This window comes from Jaculus jaculus, chromosome 4, assembly GCF_020740685.1.
Source record: "Jaculus jaculus isolate mJacJac1 chromosome 4, mJacJac1.mat.Y.cur, whole genome shotgun sequence".
Taxonomy (NCBI): Eukaryota; Metazoa; Chordata; class Mammalia; order Rodentia; family Dipodidae; genus Jaculus; species Jaculus jaculus.
The window spans coordinates 3,241,119-3,259,389 of NC_059105.1; the positions used below are offsets into that span (position 1 = coordinate 3,241,119).

The window sequence follows — 18,271 nt, forward strand, 5'->3', positions numbered from 1 at the left end:
AGGTCCCTTGGGGGACAAGCTGAAGGAATCACTGATATGTACTCTTTCAAGATTCTTCCCACCAAGGACGAGCCCTCATTTTCACTGATGGGTGCTGAGTCCCCCAGAGGACTGGCTGGCTCAAGTTTGAAACTGGACAAGGGATCTAGATTTCTCCTTCACATGGCTGACTTCAGCTCATCTGTTTCTATTAATTTTTTTAAAAAATATTTTAATTTTTATTTACTTATGAGAGAGAGAGAGAAAGAGAGAGGAAGAGAATAGGCACACTGTAAATGAATTCCAGATGCATGTGCCACCTTGAATATTTGGCTTATGTGGGTCCTGGGGACTCAAACCTGGGTCCTTGGGCTTTGCAGGCAAGTGCCTTAACCACTAAGCGATCTCTCCAGCCCTCTATTACTATTTTATATATACATGAGGCAGTATTCCTACTTTTCTGTAGGAATGCCATGTCCTATTAGCTGTTGCCATGGATACCTGTGGGCTAGGCCCCAAGCCATCATTCTGGCCTTATTGCCTATTATTCAGGTAATTTCATCTTGTTCTGACAATGCTGCTGTTAAATGCTGCTCCTTGACCTCTGTTGTTTTGGGATCTAACAGTTCCCTTCCTAAAGTGTTCCTACTTTCCAGCCTACAGAGAACAGCCACCCCTGAGCCTCTCCAGGGTGCTGGTGCCTCTGGTAGTGTGCTCCTCATTAAGCTCGGGCCTCTGAGAGCAGACGGATTTCTTGGAACGTAGAGCCTTTCTACATGCCGCCTAGCCGCGCCCGGAGTCTCCCGGAGTCGCTTCAGAGTCTCTGCTTCTACTTCACTTAATGTGTACTGAAGCTATTCTCAAGCCTGTGCAGGCTACCGGGGGTGTAGCATTGGCCCTTGCCATACTGATTAAACTCTGGCACAAAAGCATGCCCCAATGTCAGTATTACCACCCCCCTTTCTTCGTCTTTATTCAAGCAAGGGTCAGGGGTAGTTCTTTCTTCCAATAAGGGTCAGGAGGATTCATTATGGGCCCAGTGGGTTTGGGATTGAGGGGCGGTTGAAGTTCAGAGTTCTCTTGGGTATCTACCTCAGTAGCCTCATTCTGAGTCCCAGGGTTCTGACTTTGGCATAAAAGACTGCCTGAGCATAGAATGAAATGTCTTCTGGGGTTCTGCAGGGCTGAAACAGGCCTTCCTTGTCTGCCTTCCGGTGACAGGTATGAGGGTCTCTTTCCTTTAGCCTTGGGAGTAAAGATCTAAACCTATCAGCAACTCTTACCGATGTATTAGCAACACTTAACAATAGCCACCAAGCACCATTTTTATTGTTTCCTTTTCTCCCCCACAACCAGTACACGCATGGCTCATACATTCCGTATCACCTTCTCTGCAGGTGTAAGTTTGGCAAGTGCACTGGTATGACACCCTAGCTACTACTGGTATTGTGCTGGTCTCCATTCGGCCAGACTGTGCCCAACTCTAGAATCCCATCCTGGGAGTAAATTTCTAGGACCATTAACTTAGAGTGGGTTCCCCTCCAGCAGAGTCTGAGTTCAAGTCTTCTTTTGGTTTTCACACATTTCTTGGGTTGTTTGTTCATTTGTTTGTATTGAGGCAGGATCACAAACTCAGCCTCAAAATTTCAAGCTGTAATCCTCCTGCTTCAGCTTCCCAAGTACCGGAATTACAGGCATGAGCCACCAACGGTAGTCTTGGAAGCCCATGGGTATTGTGGAATGTTCTCAAGAGAAGGGGACAATGGAAACAACACAGTAAGTGTGGTAGGGGAAACTAAGCCAGCTGGCGACAGACTGGTTCAGGCTGGTTCCAGGGAGAGCATAGTGTCAGACTCCCATCACATCCTAGGTTCCAGCTGGAGGCAAGGAGATGGACCCTAAGGCAGCTCCTAGTTCAGAGCAATCCTTTGGGAATCAGTCAACATGCAACCCTCACTGCTGCTGGCAATGGGAAGACCTGGCCAGAAAGGAGATTATACCATGATACCAGTAGCATCCATGACACCGGTCAACTGTTTTCATTTGTTCCCTCGATAGCAAACACTTCCTTGAAAATTTTCTCAAATTCAGCCTCCAGTCTAAGTCCCATTTGGCCAAACATAAGATCCTGGAGAAAAAATGAAGATAAAAAATCACAATTCTCATTATATGTGTCATCCGTTCCCTTGCAATTGAGAATGAGCAGGACTCTTCCCAAGTTACACAACCTGATTGAGCTTGAAAACAAACTCACATGGCTAAGAGGAACTTCTGAGTCCTCTGATCATGATTATTTCTTACTAACCAGGCAGCAGTGTGAAATCATGTCCATACTTGGGGACCATAATTGATTTGCCTTCGGTTGTTTATTTTAGTAAAAGCTAAGAAAGTACTTTATGTACTTTGAGCAAATCAAATAGAAGTTTGTGAAGTTGGAAATAACTCCTCTTCCTTCTTGTCACTTCTGATGGTCCCTGTTAAGTACATGGTTCATTCACATGTAAAGGAACTTGGGCTGTCTTATTTCTGAGAAGATAAGAAGCAGAAAATGACTTTAATATGCACAGGAAGGTATAGGCCTTGGTTGTTCTGTGTGCTCCTGTAAGAGAGGAGGGAAATCAGCTCTGGAACCTAGGGGCCTTTTCTAATGACAGGGACACACCTTCTGGCTCAGTAAAGTAAAAAATAAATAAATAAATAAAAAATCTGCAGGCTGGACAGATGGTTTGTCTGTGAAGCCTAAGGACCCCAGTTTGAGGCTCAATTCCCCAGGACCCATGTTAGCCAGATGCACAAGGGGGTACATACATCTGGAGTTCATTTGCAGTGGCTGGAGGCCCTGGCGCACCCATTCTCTGTATATATCTGCCTCTTTCTCTTTCTCTCTGTTGCTCTCAAGTAAATAAATAAAAATAAACAAAAAAGGCTGGAGAGATGGCTTAGCGGTTAAGCGCTTGTCTGTGAAGCCTAAGGACCCAGGTTTGAGGCTCAATTCCCCAGGACCCACGTTAGCCAGATGCACAAGGGGGCGCATGTGTCTGGAGTTCATTTGCAGTGGCTGGAAGCCCTGGCGTGCCCATTCTCTCTCTCTCTCCATCTGCCTCTTTCTCTCTCTTTCACTTTCAAATAAGTAAAAATAAACAAAAATAAATTTTAAAAAGTCTGGGCTGGAGGGATGGCTTAGCGGTTAAGGCACTTGCCTACAAAGCCAAAGAATCCCTGTTCAATTGTCCAGGACTCACGTAAGATGCAGAAGGGGGCACATGCACCTTGGAGTTCATTTGCAGTGGCTGCAGGCCCTGGTGTGCCCATTTTCTCTTTTTCTCTCTCTCCTTCTCCCTCTCAAATAAATAACTAAAATATATTTAAACATCACTTCATTCCATAATTGTTTGTTTGTTTGTTTGTAGATAAGGTCTCATATACTAGCCAAGGCTGTCCTTAAACCAGAGGGAATCCTCCTTCCTCAGCCTCCTGCTTACTGCGGTTTTAGGCATGCACCGTCATGCCTGCCCCTTACTTTCCAGATGCTTGCTCATTCAGTGTTATTACAGAAAGACTGGGGGGGGATGGCTTAGCCGTTAAGGCGTTTGCCTGCAAAGCCAAAGGACCCAGGTTCAATTCCCCAGGACCCCCATTAGCCAGATACACAAGGGGGTGCAAGCATCTGGAGTTCTTTGCAGTGGTTGGAAGCCCTGGCACACACATTCTCCCCCCACCCCCGTCTTTCTCTGTCTGTCTGTCTTTATCTCCCTCTTTCTCTGTCAAATAAATTAATTAATTAAATTAAAATATTTTTTTAAAAAAGAAAGATGGAAGCCAGGCGTGGTGGCGCACGCCTTTAATCCCAGCACTTGGGAGGCAGAGGTAAGAGGATCGCCATGAGTTCAAGGTCACTCTGAGACTAGATAGTGAGTTTCAGGTCAGCCTGGGCTAGAAGGAGACCCTATCTTGAAAATACAAAAAAAAAAAAAAAATGGGGGAGGTGAAATTTTCCTGGGGGAGATTAAATTTTCCAGGTATCAGAAAATATGAGCAGAACAGCCTGTGGGAGGAACAGGAGATGTTCGCAGGGGAGCCGCTTACCTTGAAGGAGGCCCTGTGGTTTTGAAAGACGAGCCGCACGTCCTGCACGAGCTTCCCCACGTGAGAGTAAGCCTGCCCGCTCAGCTTCTTCTTGATCTTATTCAACCACATGGGTCTCTCCACGCCCGGAGGCATCCCCTCCTTCTGGCGAAAAGAAGGCCGACGGGAGAGAGGCTAGCGCAGCTCAGTGTTTGCTGCCCACAGATTGCCATCACATTCAACAGAGCTTGTGCTCCCAGGATGGGGGGGGGGGGGCGTTAGGATCACCAATCTCGCAAGCACCCATTTCAGCATCATGCGACATCATGGCAGCCTGACATGACAGTTCACAACCATTACTTACGTCATAGTAATAATAGGGAATTTTGGTAAAAAATGAGCTTTCCGGGAAGCAATAGACCCTTAAGAGGAGGAGTTCGCATTTCTGCAAGAGAAGGAGACTGTCAATTAGAAAGAAGGAACCCATACGCACATTCGGGCACATGACAACTCACACCCACTTCGTGGCACTTTCTCCTCCCTGTGTGGCTTTTGGAAACAGGCTCATAGTGAATGAGTCACCTTTCTGCAGATGGCTTGTGATATGGTGCCAGTATGATGCAAGCGTGGCTTGGGAGAGCAGAGATACTTTACCCCCTACCTCAAGCTGTTATTTAAGACATTTTAAAAGATTTCATTTATTAGTGATAGAGAGAGGGAGAGAGGGAGTGAAAATGGGCTCATCAGGGCCTCCAGCCACTGCAAACAAACTCCAGACATATGCGCCCCCTGTGCATCTGGCTAACGTGGGACCTGGAAAATCAAACTTGGGTCCTTGGGCTTCACAGGCAAACGTCTTAACTGCTAAAGCCATCTCTCCAGCCCCTCAAGCTGTTATTATTGATAGATTCTTTTAGGATGTAAAGAGTGCAATTTCTAGTGGCTCGCAGCAGGGGCTTTAGGAAAGGGGGAAGGGTGAGGAACCTGGAGAGTCTCCCATGGGTCCAGCAGCATCCTGAGGCAGAGATCCCTGGCTTTACGGAAGACCTTGGGTGAATTAATGGCAAGAGCAAATTTAGACTTCTGTGCATGGGGCGCTGCTGGAGAGGGTGTGGGTGGGTGGCTGGGAGAGGAGGTTGAAGTATAGAAGTAAGGAAAGAGAAAACTAGAGATGCAGAGGAGAGGAAGAAGAGAGCATGGGCTACAACAGCAGGACAGGGACAGGGGGAAAAGGTGCACATTGGAAGACAGGATGGGAGGCTGAGACAGGGAGAGACAGAGAGCATGCGCCTTACTTTTAGGAAGGGCAAGAAGAGAGTGGCCGAGGGGTGTCTGGGGGCTTTTCTGTCCTTGCCCTTGCAGGTAGGATAACTGCCCAGTGAGGAGAGGGCCTCGTGGAGATGTGGGCTTGAGCCCAGAGGTAGGCTCAATTTCCATGCCAGGGGGCTGTCCCAGGTCTCAGCACGGCCACGTAGTAGGGGAGAAATGAGGTGGGTAAGGAGCTGAGATGCTAACATAAGCCTGTTCGTAGTTTCTCAATGGAAGATAAAGAAGGTTTAAGGTTCATGGTGACTCACCAGCTGTTCGTTGGACTGCATCTGCCGCTCCAGTATCTCCGCTTCTGGATGACTCTGTGGGCTTGCTAAGGAGCTCGTCCTGCAGAAGATGCAGCTCCACGGCGTCCTGGGAGGAAGAGCTCAAGCTGAGCCCGAGGGCAAGGCCCTTGGACACAGCCCGTTCCTATGCCTTCAGCCGTCCTTCCAGGAAGGGCTGACGGCCTCTGCGGCGAGCGTGTCCTAGACTGCCTGGACCGTCTGAGGGCCTCACGGAGGACCTGGGGCTGGCAGCGTCTCTCGTCACTGGTGTCGGCAAGTGCGCCAGTGAGCGGTGGCACGTGAGGTTAAGGCTATCACAACCTAGCGTGCTAAAATACACTTTAACCCCTGGGGGCCTTGGGCCTTCATTGGCCCCTTTCAACCTGGTGCAATGTGGGAAGCAGTCATGTTTCCTTCTGTGAAGTAGGGGAAAGCCAAGGCCAAGGCCCTGAGATCACAAGGAAACAGCTCTATTAGCTGGCTAATACTTGGGCCAAGTAAACTTCCAAAGAATTCGAGCTCCGATTCAAGGTTTTACAACACATTTTCATTGTAAAGAATACACAGTAGGGTTGGAGAGATGGCTTAGCAGTTAAGGCCTGCAAAGCCAAAGGAACCAGGTTTGACTCTCCAGATCTCACCTAAGCCAGACACACCAAGGCAAAGCAAGCACAAGGTCACACATGCCCACTAGGTGGCGCAAGTGCCTAAAGTTTGATTGCAATGGCTGAGGCCCTGGTGTGCCAATTCTCTCTCTCTAAAAAAAAGAATATGCAGGAATGCTGAGCATAATATGATTGCTCACTTCCATGTCTGGGCAGGACAGGGTTACAAGGAAAGGAGAAAGGGGGTGGGTAGGAGGTAAGCTCAAGGACACTGACCAGCCTGCTGCAGGTTTTTTCCCCTACTCCCTGTTATCACCCCCAACCTGGGCATCAAAGGTTGCTCACTTGCATCAGACATGTAGCTGTCTTCTCCACTGTGAGCTTCTTACCCTCGCACCCCAACGGAAGAAAGACAGCTAGCATTTCCTATCCCCAGCCCCTTGGCTGCGAGGTGCTGCTGCAAGCCCTTGAGAAAAGGACAGTGACAGTATGCAAAGCGCTCCAGTCACGGCCCTGACGTCCCAGAGGCGATGTCTCTGACAGCACAAGGGACATTAGCCTCTTGCTGACGGCATCTTCAGACAGCTCTCTGGATCTCACTGCTGGACACTGAGGGCCCTTTCCCCTTCCCTCTCCAGGCAGAAGTAGTGAGTCTACGGGGGCCGGGAGGGGAAGGGCGTGCACACGGCAGGAGGACGGGGCCTGGACAGAGGGAGGACCACATCGCCCTTACATTTCAGCGTCCACCGCTGGGATGTGACACGTCTCATGAAAGGCCCGGAAGCAAGTGTCGCAGCAGAACAGCAGCCCTCCGTTCCGGCACACCTCACATACGTCTGAATTTCTCGGCTACAAAGGAAAACAAGGTTCACATCATCAGGATCTGTGACCTCACATGCATGAATCCGCATGGGTCTTTCTCCCTAGAAGATTAAGGATCAGCATGGAGCACAGATCTCAGAACAAGACATTCTAGTTCTCAGTGAAATTCAGAAGAAAGGGACCAGGTGTCAGACCAGAAAAAAAAATCATCTGTATAAAACCAACAAAACAAGATGATTATTTTATAGGAATCTGAATAATCTTATTATCTTATAGATATAACCTGATTCTGAAATAAAGTATATTAATTTGCCTATGCAACTGTGACTAAATTGACTCATCAGAGAATGATCCACTATGAATTTAATTGGCTGGAATAAACTGGGAAATCACTGCATCTTATAGTTTTGTGAACAAGCACTCCATGAGTTGAAGCTCTACTGAGAAGCTCTTAGACTAAGGGTTTAGTGCCTAGAGGCCCAGGGCCTGCGGCAGTGCGTCTGGGATGGAAGGACTTGGGTTCAGATGATCAGCAGATGAATACAAGGAAAACCAAAAACTCTGGCAATCGGAACCTGATGGAAGACGCTCCCCCGTGATTCAGCAAAATGGGCATGTGGAGAATGGCGATGCCATCTCTAATGTCCAAGGAGTGCAGTTGTGCAACCACATAGTGTCAAAGATAAGTCACTACCCTCATTTTCTGGGTGCATAAAAGAGCTGGACCTTTGTTCTATAAAAGGAGAAATGCCCCCAGGTCAATAGGAGCTACATTTCTCACCAGCCTAACATGTGGGTCCTCCAGTCAAATTTCAATTTTATTTGGAGAAGTTAAATATTGATAATATAGCATACAAATGTTATAGAGTAACTTTCAGTTATTAAAAACGAATACAATTTATAGAGAAATTATAAGGAGATTAACACATATAGACTATATAGTATACAAATACATGTATATTCATAGCTAGACAGATGGCTTAGCAGTTAAGGCACTTGCCTGCGAAGCTTAAGGACTCAGGTTTTGGGCTTCCTCGAATGCTTCCCAAGGCCTACAAGTCCACAAGAAGGACAACCCTGAAGGTGACCTGTTTGCTGTGTGCTCACTCCTCATGAACTCCTTCTTTCTCCCCAGCATTCTCTTCCAAGACTATCTTCCTGTGCTCCATCAATACACTTTTGGGGTCCTTTAGATAGTTCCCCTCTCGGGTAGAGATTCTAACTGCCACAAACAATTTTGTACCCCATTCAGCAGGAAACGGTTAACAACCTGACCTCATCGCCCCTTGTCCTCTAGCAGCAGCTAGAGTGTCTGCTCATGACAGGAGGAAATTGGGGGGAGGGGCAGGCAGACTTACTGTGACTGGACCCCTGAAGGTAAAAGGGGCAGGAAATTTTGCACTTGCCAGAAATCCAAGACGATCTGACTTATCTTTTGCCTAGCTCTGTAGAACTGTTTTTCCACAAACAATCAAGACCCTCGGGGAGGGAAGTCTTTCATAGGATTGAAACATTGTGGTTGGTCAAGTTCAGCACCCCCCCCCAACTTGGTGCCAGAGCTAATCTCTTCCTGAGACAGCCCCTAGCCCTAACCAACCAGCTACCCCTCTGGTTCACCTGGGCCAAAAGACAGCCCACCACCCTGAGGTTATAAATACCTTTGCAAGGGAAGGCAGGCTCTCGCTCTCTGATCACCAGCTGTGGGTGAATTTTTCCCTTGGCCGGGCCTGGGAGGACTTTGTCTAGGCCCAGCCAGGAGCCCCCCACCCCACCACCGGCCATTACTCTCCACAGGGGTTCTTTATTCGCTCAAGCTCCCCACATGGCAGGAGCTTTTTTCATGAACTACTGAGCTACACGTGGCCCACATGGGCTTTTGGGCTCCACGTGGGCACTTACTTCTCTTCTCCCCATTTTATTTCCCCTCACCTCCCAGCCTTCCCCTTTCTGCACTCCTTTGTAAAAATCTGACTAAAATGTGGTATTTTTTTTAAAAGAACCCAGGTTTGATTTCCCAGTACCCATGTAAGCCAGATGCACATGATGGTGCATGCATCTGGAGTTCATTTGCAGTAGCTAGAGGCCCTGGTGTCCCCATTCCCTCTCTCTCTAATAAATAAATATTTAAAAAAAAAAAAAAAAACAACTGGCCAGGCGTGGTGGTGCATGCCTTTAATCGCAGCACTTGGGAGGCAGAGGTAAGCAGATTGCCATTAGTTCCAGGCCACCCTGAGACTACATAGTAAATTCCAGGTCATCCTGAGCTAGAGTGAGACCCTACCTGAACAAGAAAGAAAGAAAGAAAGAAAGAAAGAAAGAAAGAAAGAAAGAAAGAAAGAAAGAAAGAAAGAAAGAAGGAAGGAAGGAAGGAAGGAAGGAAGGAAGGAAGGAAGGAAGGAAGGAAGGAAGGAAGGAGGAAGGAAGGAAGGAAGGAAGGAAGGAAGGAAGGAAGGAAGGAAGGAAGGAAGGGAGGAAATAGAGGAAGGAGTGGGAGGGGGACTTAATTTTAATCATGACTACCTAACTGAGATACCATAAAATATGATGTTTTATGATAGAACTTACAGAAAGTTATATAATAATCACCTTTCTTTTCCTGCCATGTGTTCTTGGAGGCTTATGTAGATATCCTTTCTGCAAGATAAAAAGAACCAAGTATATGGTTAATCTGTAGTCCCGTGGTGTGAGCCTGGTTTTTGCCTGCATGCCCCGCTGGCTGTTCAGATCCAAGGTGTATGACTCTGTCGCACTCTCGTCCTCTGCAGAGCACAGACCTCGGCCAATGGTGTTTCTTCCCTAGGTTCTCAGAGCTCCCCTCCCTCTCCGCAATCGCTCACACAAGCAGCTCTCCTTTTCCACGCCCACCTGTGCTGCTCCAGCTTGGTTTTCCACACAAGGGCTGTCCGCCCGACTCACACTCGTTGCCTGCTTACTGGGTGTCAGATATTCTGATCAGTTCAGGGCGTACAAACATAAACACCAGAGGGGGCTAGCCTAAAAAACTGTGGAGGAGCAAAGCTCAGCAGTGGGCTCAGGGGACACAAGGAAAGAGTACTGAGGGGCTAGGACAGCCCGGGGATGATGCATTTACTAAGTATTCTAGGCTCAGCACAGATTTGCTGGACAGAGAGATGGTGAAGTCCTTCCAAAGCCGCACAGTTGCTTTAAAAAGTATTTCAGTAACGTCTGCTGCTGTCTGGCTAAATGTATACACTATATTCACCAAACTGCCCGGTAAGCACTTCTCTTTATGTTTATACCCATATATTAATGCTACTCTCACATTTGGTTAGAGAACCTTCTGTTTTCAGATGGCAGTGACCTTGAGATGACCCAGAAGGCACCATGATGTTGAGAAGTGATAGAGGAGTGCTCAGCACTGAAATACCTCTACCACACCTTCCAAAGCTCAGGGTCCATTGCAGAAAAGGTGGCACAAAGAATGTAAGAGCCAAAGGAAGGGTAGGACTCCTTACAACGTGCTCCTCCAGACATAAAATGGCCTTGATATCCATGACCTCACAGTGCCTGACACTACCTACACAAGACCTTCATAATAGGAGGAAAAGATGATGACATGAAAATAAAAGAGAGACTGAGAAGGGGAGGGAATATATATGATGGAAAGTGGAGTTTCAAAGGTGAAGGTGGGGGGAGGGAGGGAATTGCTATGGTCTATTGTCTACAAGTATGGAAGTCAATAAAAAAATAAATTAAAAAAAAAGTGTTTCAGAGGGCTTGAATTAGCTCAAAGGTAAAGTCCAACTGGCACACACAAGGCCTTGGGGTCAACCCCATCATCCTCATCATAAAAATGTGAAGGAGTCGTGGATTCACTGTTGTCTAGAGTTGGAATTTGAGCTAACGAGTCTGGCATTCAGGTCTGCCACAAGCAAGCCCTATGGATGGATGGTGCTGTGCTGCACCCAGCTCATTTCCCAAGGTCTGCGCGGCTAGGTCAGCCACGGCTCTGACTGACACGCCTTCCTTGGCCTGTCTTCTGTTTGGCCGTGGAAAGCTCTCTGCGCACGCCGAGTCAGAATGACTGCTCCCTCTTTCAGGGTCCATTTAACAGCGCCCGCACTGATGGTGCAGCTGTGGCTATGAATGTGGGGTGGCTTCCTCCTGAGAGGAAAATCTCACTAGCATCAGGGATCTCTCTATATTTCATCAAATATGGAATAAATAAATAGTAACCTTATCACTAGGGTGCAAAAGGAAGGGCAAATCTCCTGCCCTTAGTCATACCTTGATCAGTGATTTCAGGGGCCACCCGTAGCAACGAATACTCAATTTCCAATTCTTCGATTTTCCATAGCCCCCTTGGGTTTCAAATTCAGCTGGGGTGAACCAGTCTTTACTCTCACTTTGAATACACTTCACCGAGGTTCCTGTAAGACAAAGCAAGTGGATCCCGGACCCACGTTGACCCTGGGACACAGATTTGTGGCTTCCCACCATACTGGCTCTATAGCCAACCAAATAGTCAATAGAGGGAGGATCAGGCCATGCAGGGAATTCCCCAAAAGGGAGTTCCTACAGGTGTGCACACTTCCTTGATGTTTTCATGCATGAAGAAAATGACAATTACCATCAAAAGTGACCTTTTAGGGCTGGAGAGATGGCTTAGCGGTTAAGCGCTTGCCTGTGAAGCCTAAGGACCCCGGTTCGAGGCTCGGTTCCCCAGGTCCCACGTTAGCCAGATGCACAAGGGGGCGCACGCGTCTGGAGTTCGTTTGCAGAGGCTGGAAGCCCTGGCTCGCCCATTCTCTCTCTCTCCCTCTATCTGTCTTTCTCTCTGTGTCTGTTGCTCTCAAATAAAAATTAAAAAGAAAAGTGACCTTTTAAAATCAGTTGAGGCCAGGCATGGTGGCACACGCTTTTAATCCCATCACTCGGGAGGCTGAGGTAGGAGGATCGCTATGAGTTTGAGCCAGCCTGGGATTACAGAGTGAGTGCCTGGGCCAGAGTGAGACCAGATCTGGTCAAAACAGTAACAACAACAACAAGAAGAGTTTAGGATCAACTACCAAAGGGAAAGCAAGTAATTTCAAAAGATGAGAGGATTTTAACATGCTGTTGAATTCTGGGGGCTACAAGAAGGTCAGAGTCTCCAGATGGCCCTGGAACAGCGCAGAGGCAAAATCCTCAGGTCAGAGTGAGACCTCAGGGTGGGAGTGGGGAGGGAAGGCTGAGAGCAGCTGAAGAGGTCTGCACCAGTGAGCCTTCCGTTCGTTGCCATCAGTTCAGCGGCATCACTGCGCAGAAGTTTCCCAGCCCTGTTGCCATGGGGACACTCTTGGAAAAAGAACTTTCCAGCAGAGATATAAATTACAAAAAAATGATTTTCATATGTTTAATATCTCTATCATTAGGGAAACACAAAACAAAACCACAATGAACTATCACTTCACACCCACGAGGTGATTTTTTTTAAACTGGGAAATAACAGCAATTAGAGCTCTCAGACAATGCTGGTGGGACCATGAAACAGTGCAGCCACTTCTGGAAAGCATTTTGGTGATTCCTTAATAAATTAAAACATAGAATTACCGTATGGCTCAGCCATTTCATTCTAAAGTACTGGAAACATATGTTCACAGAAGTGCTGGGCACAAATGCTCAATACAGTAGTATCCATAACAGTCCAAAGATAGAAACAGCCCAAATGGATAAATGAATAAAAATGTAACATGTGCATACAATTGAAAATTATGTTATTAAACAGTTAAAAGTACGTTTTTGGGCTGGAGAGATGACTCAACTTTTAAGGTTCTTGCCTGCAAAGCTTAATGACCAGTTTGATTCCCCAGGATCCACATAAAGGCAGATGCACAAGGTGGTGCGTGCACCTGGAGTTTGTTTGCAGCAGCTGGAGGCCTTGGTGTGCCCATTCTAATTTTGTCTTTCTTCTCTCTCTGTTTGCAAATGAATAAGTAATATATACTTTAAAAACCATGTTTTACATGCTATTACTTGGACTAATGAAAGAAGCCAGTCTTAGGTGGCACATACTTTAGGGTTTCATTTGTATGAAATGTCTACAAGAAGAAAAGTTTAGAGTAGAAATTTGGTCAGCAATTACATAGGTCTGGGTGGCAGGGTGAAAGAAAATAAAAGGGCATCAGATACTAATTGGCATGGGGTTTTCTTTAGTGGAGGACATATATATATATATATGGTTGTTTGAGGTAGGGTCTCACTTTAGCTCAGGCTGACCTGAAATTCACTATGCAGTCTCAGGGTGGCCTTGAACTCATGGTGATCCTCCTACCTCTGCCTCCTGAGAGCTCGGATTAAAGGCATGTGCCACCATGCCTAGCTAGGTCAAAAAATAAAAAAAATTAACGTTAAATTTCTCTGGTGGCTGTGTAATCATATGAGTGTACCAAAAAGAAAACCCCACAGATTTTTATATTCTGAATGATGAGTTGCATTCAGTTGTATGTTCTGAATGATGAGTTGCATGATACGCAAATTATAGCTCAACAAAACTGCTTTTGAAAGTCATAATGCAAGCATTTCTATTAATTATATCCAAAGGCCCATATGAAGAGAGATCTGAGATGGAGTTCATCATAATATATATATTTTTAATTTTGAGTATGCATATAGGTAGTGTGCTGTGTGTATTGCATGGTTTTGTGTGCAGATGCGTGTCCCCCATGCACATGCAGAAGCCAGAGGAGAACACTGGGTGCCCCTCCATTGCTCATCCATGTGTTTCCTTGAAACCAAGTCTCTCACGGATTTTGGTGCTTGCTGTGCTTGCAAATCCCAGTCATTCTCCTGTCTCTACTCCCCACAGGCCTCTGAAGATGTCCCATGCCCAGATGTTTACATGGGTGCTAGGGAATTGAACGCAGGCAGTCTCTGGCCTTCACGTTTGTATGGGAAGTACTCTTATCCACTGAGCCATCTCTCTAGCCTGATCATGACTATTTTTGCAAAGCTTTAGAAGCTATGATCACAAAACATATCACTTAAGCAAATTAATTCTCACAGCTATCCCATGAGTCAAGTTCTTAATTATTGTTCCTCTTTTTAATGAGAACTTTCAGTATCAGAAAAGTGCCCCCCCCCCTTACTGAGAATGAAACCATCACTCTTAGCAGAACTGAGATTAGAACTCGGGTTTCTTAGTTCTAAATTCTGTAATCTCACCACATCAAGCACGCTGCGTTGGCAGTGATGACCCGGGGAGATGGAAGATATGACAAGAGAGTGCAGGGAAGCCTCCTGTATGACTCAAAGGTTCCTGCACTTCTCTCTGGTTCCCTGGGCATCCTTGTGAATATGCTCGTGTGGGAGTGAGCATCTATAACATGACTTCCTGAAGTGTGAAAGCAGCAGGCTGGGATCTCTTCTCCCCTCCAGCCACACCGAGGCCCGGTTCCTTAAGTGATGGGTCACTGGCACTGGTGGTTCCCTCTGTCCTCTTGATTGTTTCAGACAGCACTTACCAATCCAAGAAAACTGGGCTGGAGAGATGGCTCAGCAGGTGAAGGTGCTTACAAAGTCACACAAACCGTGAAACCTACCTTCGCTCAGTTTCTTCTTATGTAACATTCCCTTCACCTCACCACATGTCACAGGAAGTACGTCAGCACTGAGATCCACAGTCTGTCTCACATGCCTTGCTGAGGTCATTCCTGTAAGGGCAGAAGGACCCTTAGGAAACTATCACACAGTCCCCTAGCTGCTAAGTCTTTCTTCCATGTGGCATGATAGAGACATCATTGCACTCTATCCCAATTTCACCCTTCAAATGTACACAAAACAGAAGCAGTTAGTAAAGAAATCTGGTTTCACGAAGCTAGCCTGACCCTTGGTCTACTAAGCTCCCCTGACCCTTACATGTCCATAAAACATACACCTGCGGTCACAGCTGTGGCAGAAGCTCTCTGGCCAGGCCATCTCACCGCAGTCAGCAGTGGCAGAAACAAAACCAGGGATGGTCACAGTTGCTGCCATCTTCTCGTTGCTGACACAAAGCACCCAGCCAGCCAGTTCGTGGGTGGAAGTGGCTTATTTTGGCTTACAGACAGAAGGAGAAGCTCCATGACGGCAGGGGAAAATGGCCTGAGCAGAAGGTGGACATCACCTCCTGGCCAACATCAGGTGGACCACAGCAACAGGAGAGTGTGCCAAACCCTTGTAAGGGGAAGCTGGCTCTAACACACATAAACCTGCCCCCAGCAACATCCCTCCTCCAGGAGGCTCTAATTCCACCAGCTGGGGACAAGCATTCAGGGCACATGAGTGATGGGCAGCAGCCGGTACCCACCCCCCAGTCCTCGTGTCTCCTATGCGAACAACGGCTGGTGGAACAGGGACAGGAAGTGACGAATAGCCTGCGGCTGCCGGGATGAGACTCGGCCTCCGGCTGTCCCTCATTGCTGCTCTGCTTCATTTCTCCCTCGTACCAGCCCTTCCATAGCCGAGGGAGCAGTGCAGGAAGGTCTAAGATAACCTGAAACTTAGGCAGTGTGGTGGTTTGATTCAGGTGTCCCCCATAAACTTAGGTGTTCTGAATGCTAGGTTCCCAGCTGATGGATATTTGGGAATTAATGCCTCCTGGAGGGGGTGTATTGTTGGGGGCGGGCTTAAGGGCTTTATAGCCAGTTTCCCCATGCCAGTGTTTGGCACACCCTCCTGTTGCTGTGGTCCATCTTCTGTTGGCCAGGGGGTGATGTCCACCCTCTGCTCATACCATCGTTTTCCCCTGCCATCATGGAGCTTCCCCTCGAGCCTGTAAGCCAAATAAACCTCTTTTTCCTAGAAGCTGCTCTTGGTTGGGTGATTTCTACCAGCAATGCGAACCGGACTGCAACAGGCAGGGACTAGGAACCAGAAATAGGCCTTCCTGGAAGTAGCCAGCATTATAGAGGTGTCCACGTCGCCAGCACTAAGGTTGTGAGGTGGAAGATCGAGAGCACTGGACTGGGTGAAAAGGCCCAGGTGAGGTCAGGGGAAGAGAGTGAGTAAAGGAAAGGTGAGGGAGGGCTAATCAAAATCTAAGCAGATATAATTAAGTCATATGGAAACCTATGTTTTTGGACAATGGAACACTCAGAAGCCATAGATTGTTACTAGAATATTTTCAGTGCCAGAAATGGGATACCTTCCAGTGAGTTGTTGGCCAGGGAGGTCCCTGATACCCCCCAAACATTACAGGCCATTGCCAAGGCCCTTGGTTTCCCACCAGGAATAGATGGGAAGACCCTATTGCTGAAGACTCCACATACTTGGGCAGCAAGGTCACTGAGAAATCCCGCTGGAACTGAGCTGATAACCTCTTCCATGTAGACCAGCTGACAGAAAGCTGGGAAAAGCCATGCTGCATGCAGTTCCATGGAAGAGAGAGAAATCACCAGTGAAGATACTCAACAGTGGACACTGCAAGCCTTAAGTTTGGCCAGCCAAGCCAAATGAGTCAACAGGTACAATAGTAGAATGTCTGTTATGGGGGAAACCAACCACTCTCTAATTGGACTGGAGGCCCACTCCATGGGCCAATACATCCCTGATACTGAAAACCTACAACAGGGGTACTCATGAGCCCTAAGGGTGTAATGTCTGCTGGCGTCATGTCTGCTGGAATCTGGCTAAATGTATATGCTATGCTCACCGAACTTCCCAGCAGGCACTTCTCTTAATGTTCATATCCATGTATCAATGCTACTCTCACTTTTGGTTAGAGAAGCTTCTCTTTTCCGATGGCAGTGACCTTGGGATGACTCAGAAGGCACCATGGTACTGAGAAGTGACAGAGGAGTGCTAAACACTGAAATACCTCTACCACACCTTCCAAGGCTCAGGGTCAATTGCAGAAAAGGTGGCAGAAAGAAGAAAGAGCCAAAGGAAGGGTAGGACTCCTTACAACGTGCTCCTCCAGACACAAAATGGCCTGGATACACATGACCTCACAGTGCCTGACACTACCTACACAAGACCATCATAATAGGAGGAAAAGATGATGACATGAAAATAAAAGAGAGACTGACTGAGAAGGGGAGGGGATATGATGGAGAGTGGAGTTTCAAAGGGGAAGGTGGGGGGAGGGAGGGAATTGCCATGGTCTGTTGTCTACAAGTATGGAAGTTGTAAAAAAATTAAAATTAAAAATGAATTAGATTAAAAGAGAGAGAGAGTGATGGACTGAAGAGACCTTGTATGAGGAAACTGAGGCAAGAGACAAGTCAAAGGAAGAAAAAGCGAGGGCACAGCTGGCCACTCTGGCCACCTTGGTGTGTGCTCACCACTTATAGGTCACACCTGTTATGTGCCAGAAACACTTCCCAGTCTGGACAATTACCAGGTAGATGGAGGTAGGACTGTGGTGGCCCCAGTGTGGTCTGGAGATAGGTGCATCACCAAGTTTCAAGTTTCTCCCTCAGACACACTGACTAAATGGAACACAGTTTTCAGTGGTTAGCACAGCCACCAAAAGCAATTAGAGAAACTATGAAAGCACAGGAAATCAGATGTTTACTTATAGGAGTGAACCATGTTCCTCTGTCATCATTAACTTCTTGATTCTGTGGGGCTCTCACTCTGTCAGAGTGCTAGACACTCTAACACAGACATCAGCAGCCTGAGGAGCTTCCTGGCCCCTTAGAGACCTCTACTCAGGCAAGGAAAGTTAGTGAGTTTATTAAGTCTTTAGACAGAGTCATATGAAATGCACACCCAAGACAAGTATGTGGGCTTTTTGAGAGAAACTGTTTTTCTTTCTTTCTTTTTTTTTTTTTTTTTTTTTTTTTGAGACAGGGGCTTGCTGTGTAGCATATGGCACCATGCCCAGTGTGAAGACTAATAGTGTGTCAGAAAGGATTCTGCTCTGGAAATCAAATGGTATTGTTTTTAAAATGGGACTGAAAAGCTACAGGCGCTGCCAAGATAAGGGGAAAATCCATCTGGAGAGAAGATTTAAAAGAGCTGGGTGAGAACAAATTTGCTTTCTGCTTACAATTCACCAAGTCTGGCTATTTTAATAAGCCAATGTATAAGAGAAAGGAATTTCCATAAAAATAGGTATAATTCAAAAGGGAAGCAAAAAGGGACCTGGGAAGATAAGATCTATGATATAAATACAGTTACAACCTTGGCTCCAAATGGGTTGCCTTTTAGATTTCACTGCTCTCAAATTGACAGGTAAGCTGAGAGGAACTAGATTCCCCAAACCTCAGAAAACTCTGTCTG

The 18,271-nt window shown here is 47.0% G+C and overlaps 1 protein-coding gene across 3 annotated transcripts in view; it reads right to left on the reverse strand.

Annotated features, from left to right (window-relative positions):
• Positions 1-1,279: 1,279 nt before the first annotated feature.
• Positions 1,280-18,271, reverse strand: part of LOC101595557 (nuclear body protein SP140) — a 59,281-nt gene continuing 42,289 nt past the window's right edge. For all 3 annotated transcript variants that reach the window (XM_045148548.1, XM_045148549.1, XM_045148547.1), the window contains 8 exons: positions 14,608-14,718; positions 11,315-11,457; positions 9,653-9,700; positions 6,978-7,093; positions 5,622-5,727; positions 4,409-4,489; positions 4,066-4,209; positions 1,280-2,107 (listed from right to left, as the gene is read on the reverse strand). In XM_045148548.1, the coding sequence (XP_045004483.1) occupies positions 2,009-2,107; positions 4,066-4,209; positions 4,409-4,489; positions 5,622-5,727; positions 6,978-7,093; positions 9,653-9,700; positions 11,315-11,457; positions 14,608-14,718 (848 nt within the window). In that variant the 3' untranslated portion in view covers positions 1,280-2,008. The remainder of the gene's footprint in view (positions 2,108-4,065; positions 4,210-4,408; positions 4,490-5,621; positions 5,728-6,977; positions 7,094-9,652; positions 9,701-11,314; positions 11,458-14,607; positions 14,719-18,271) is intronic.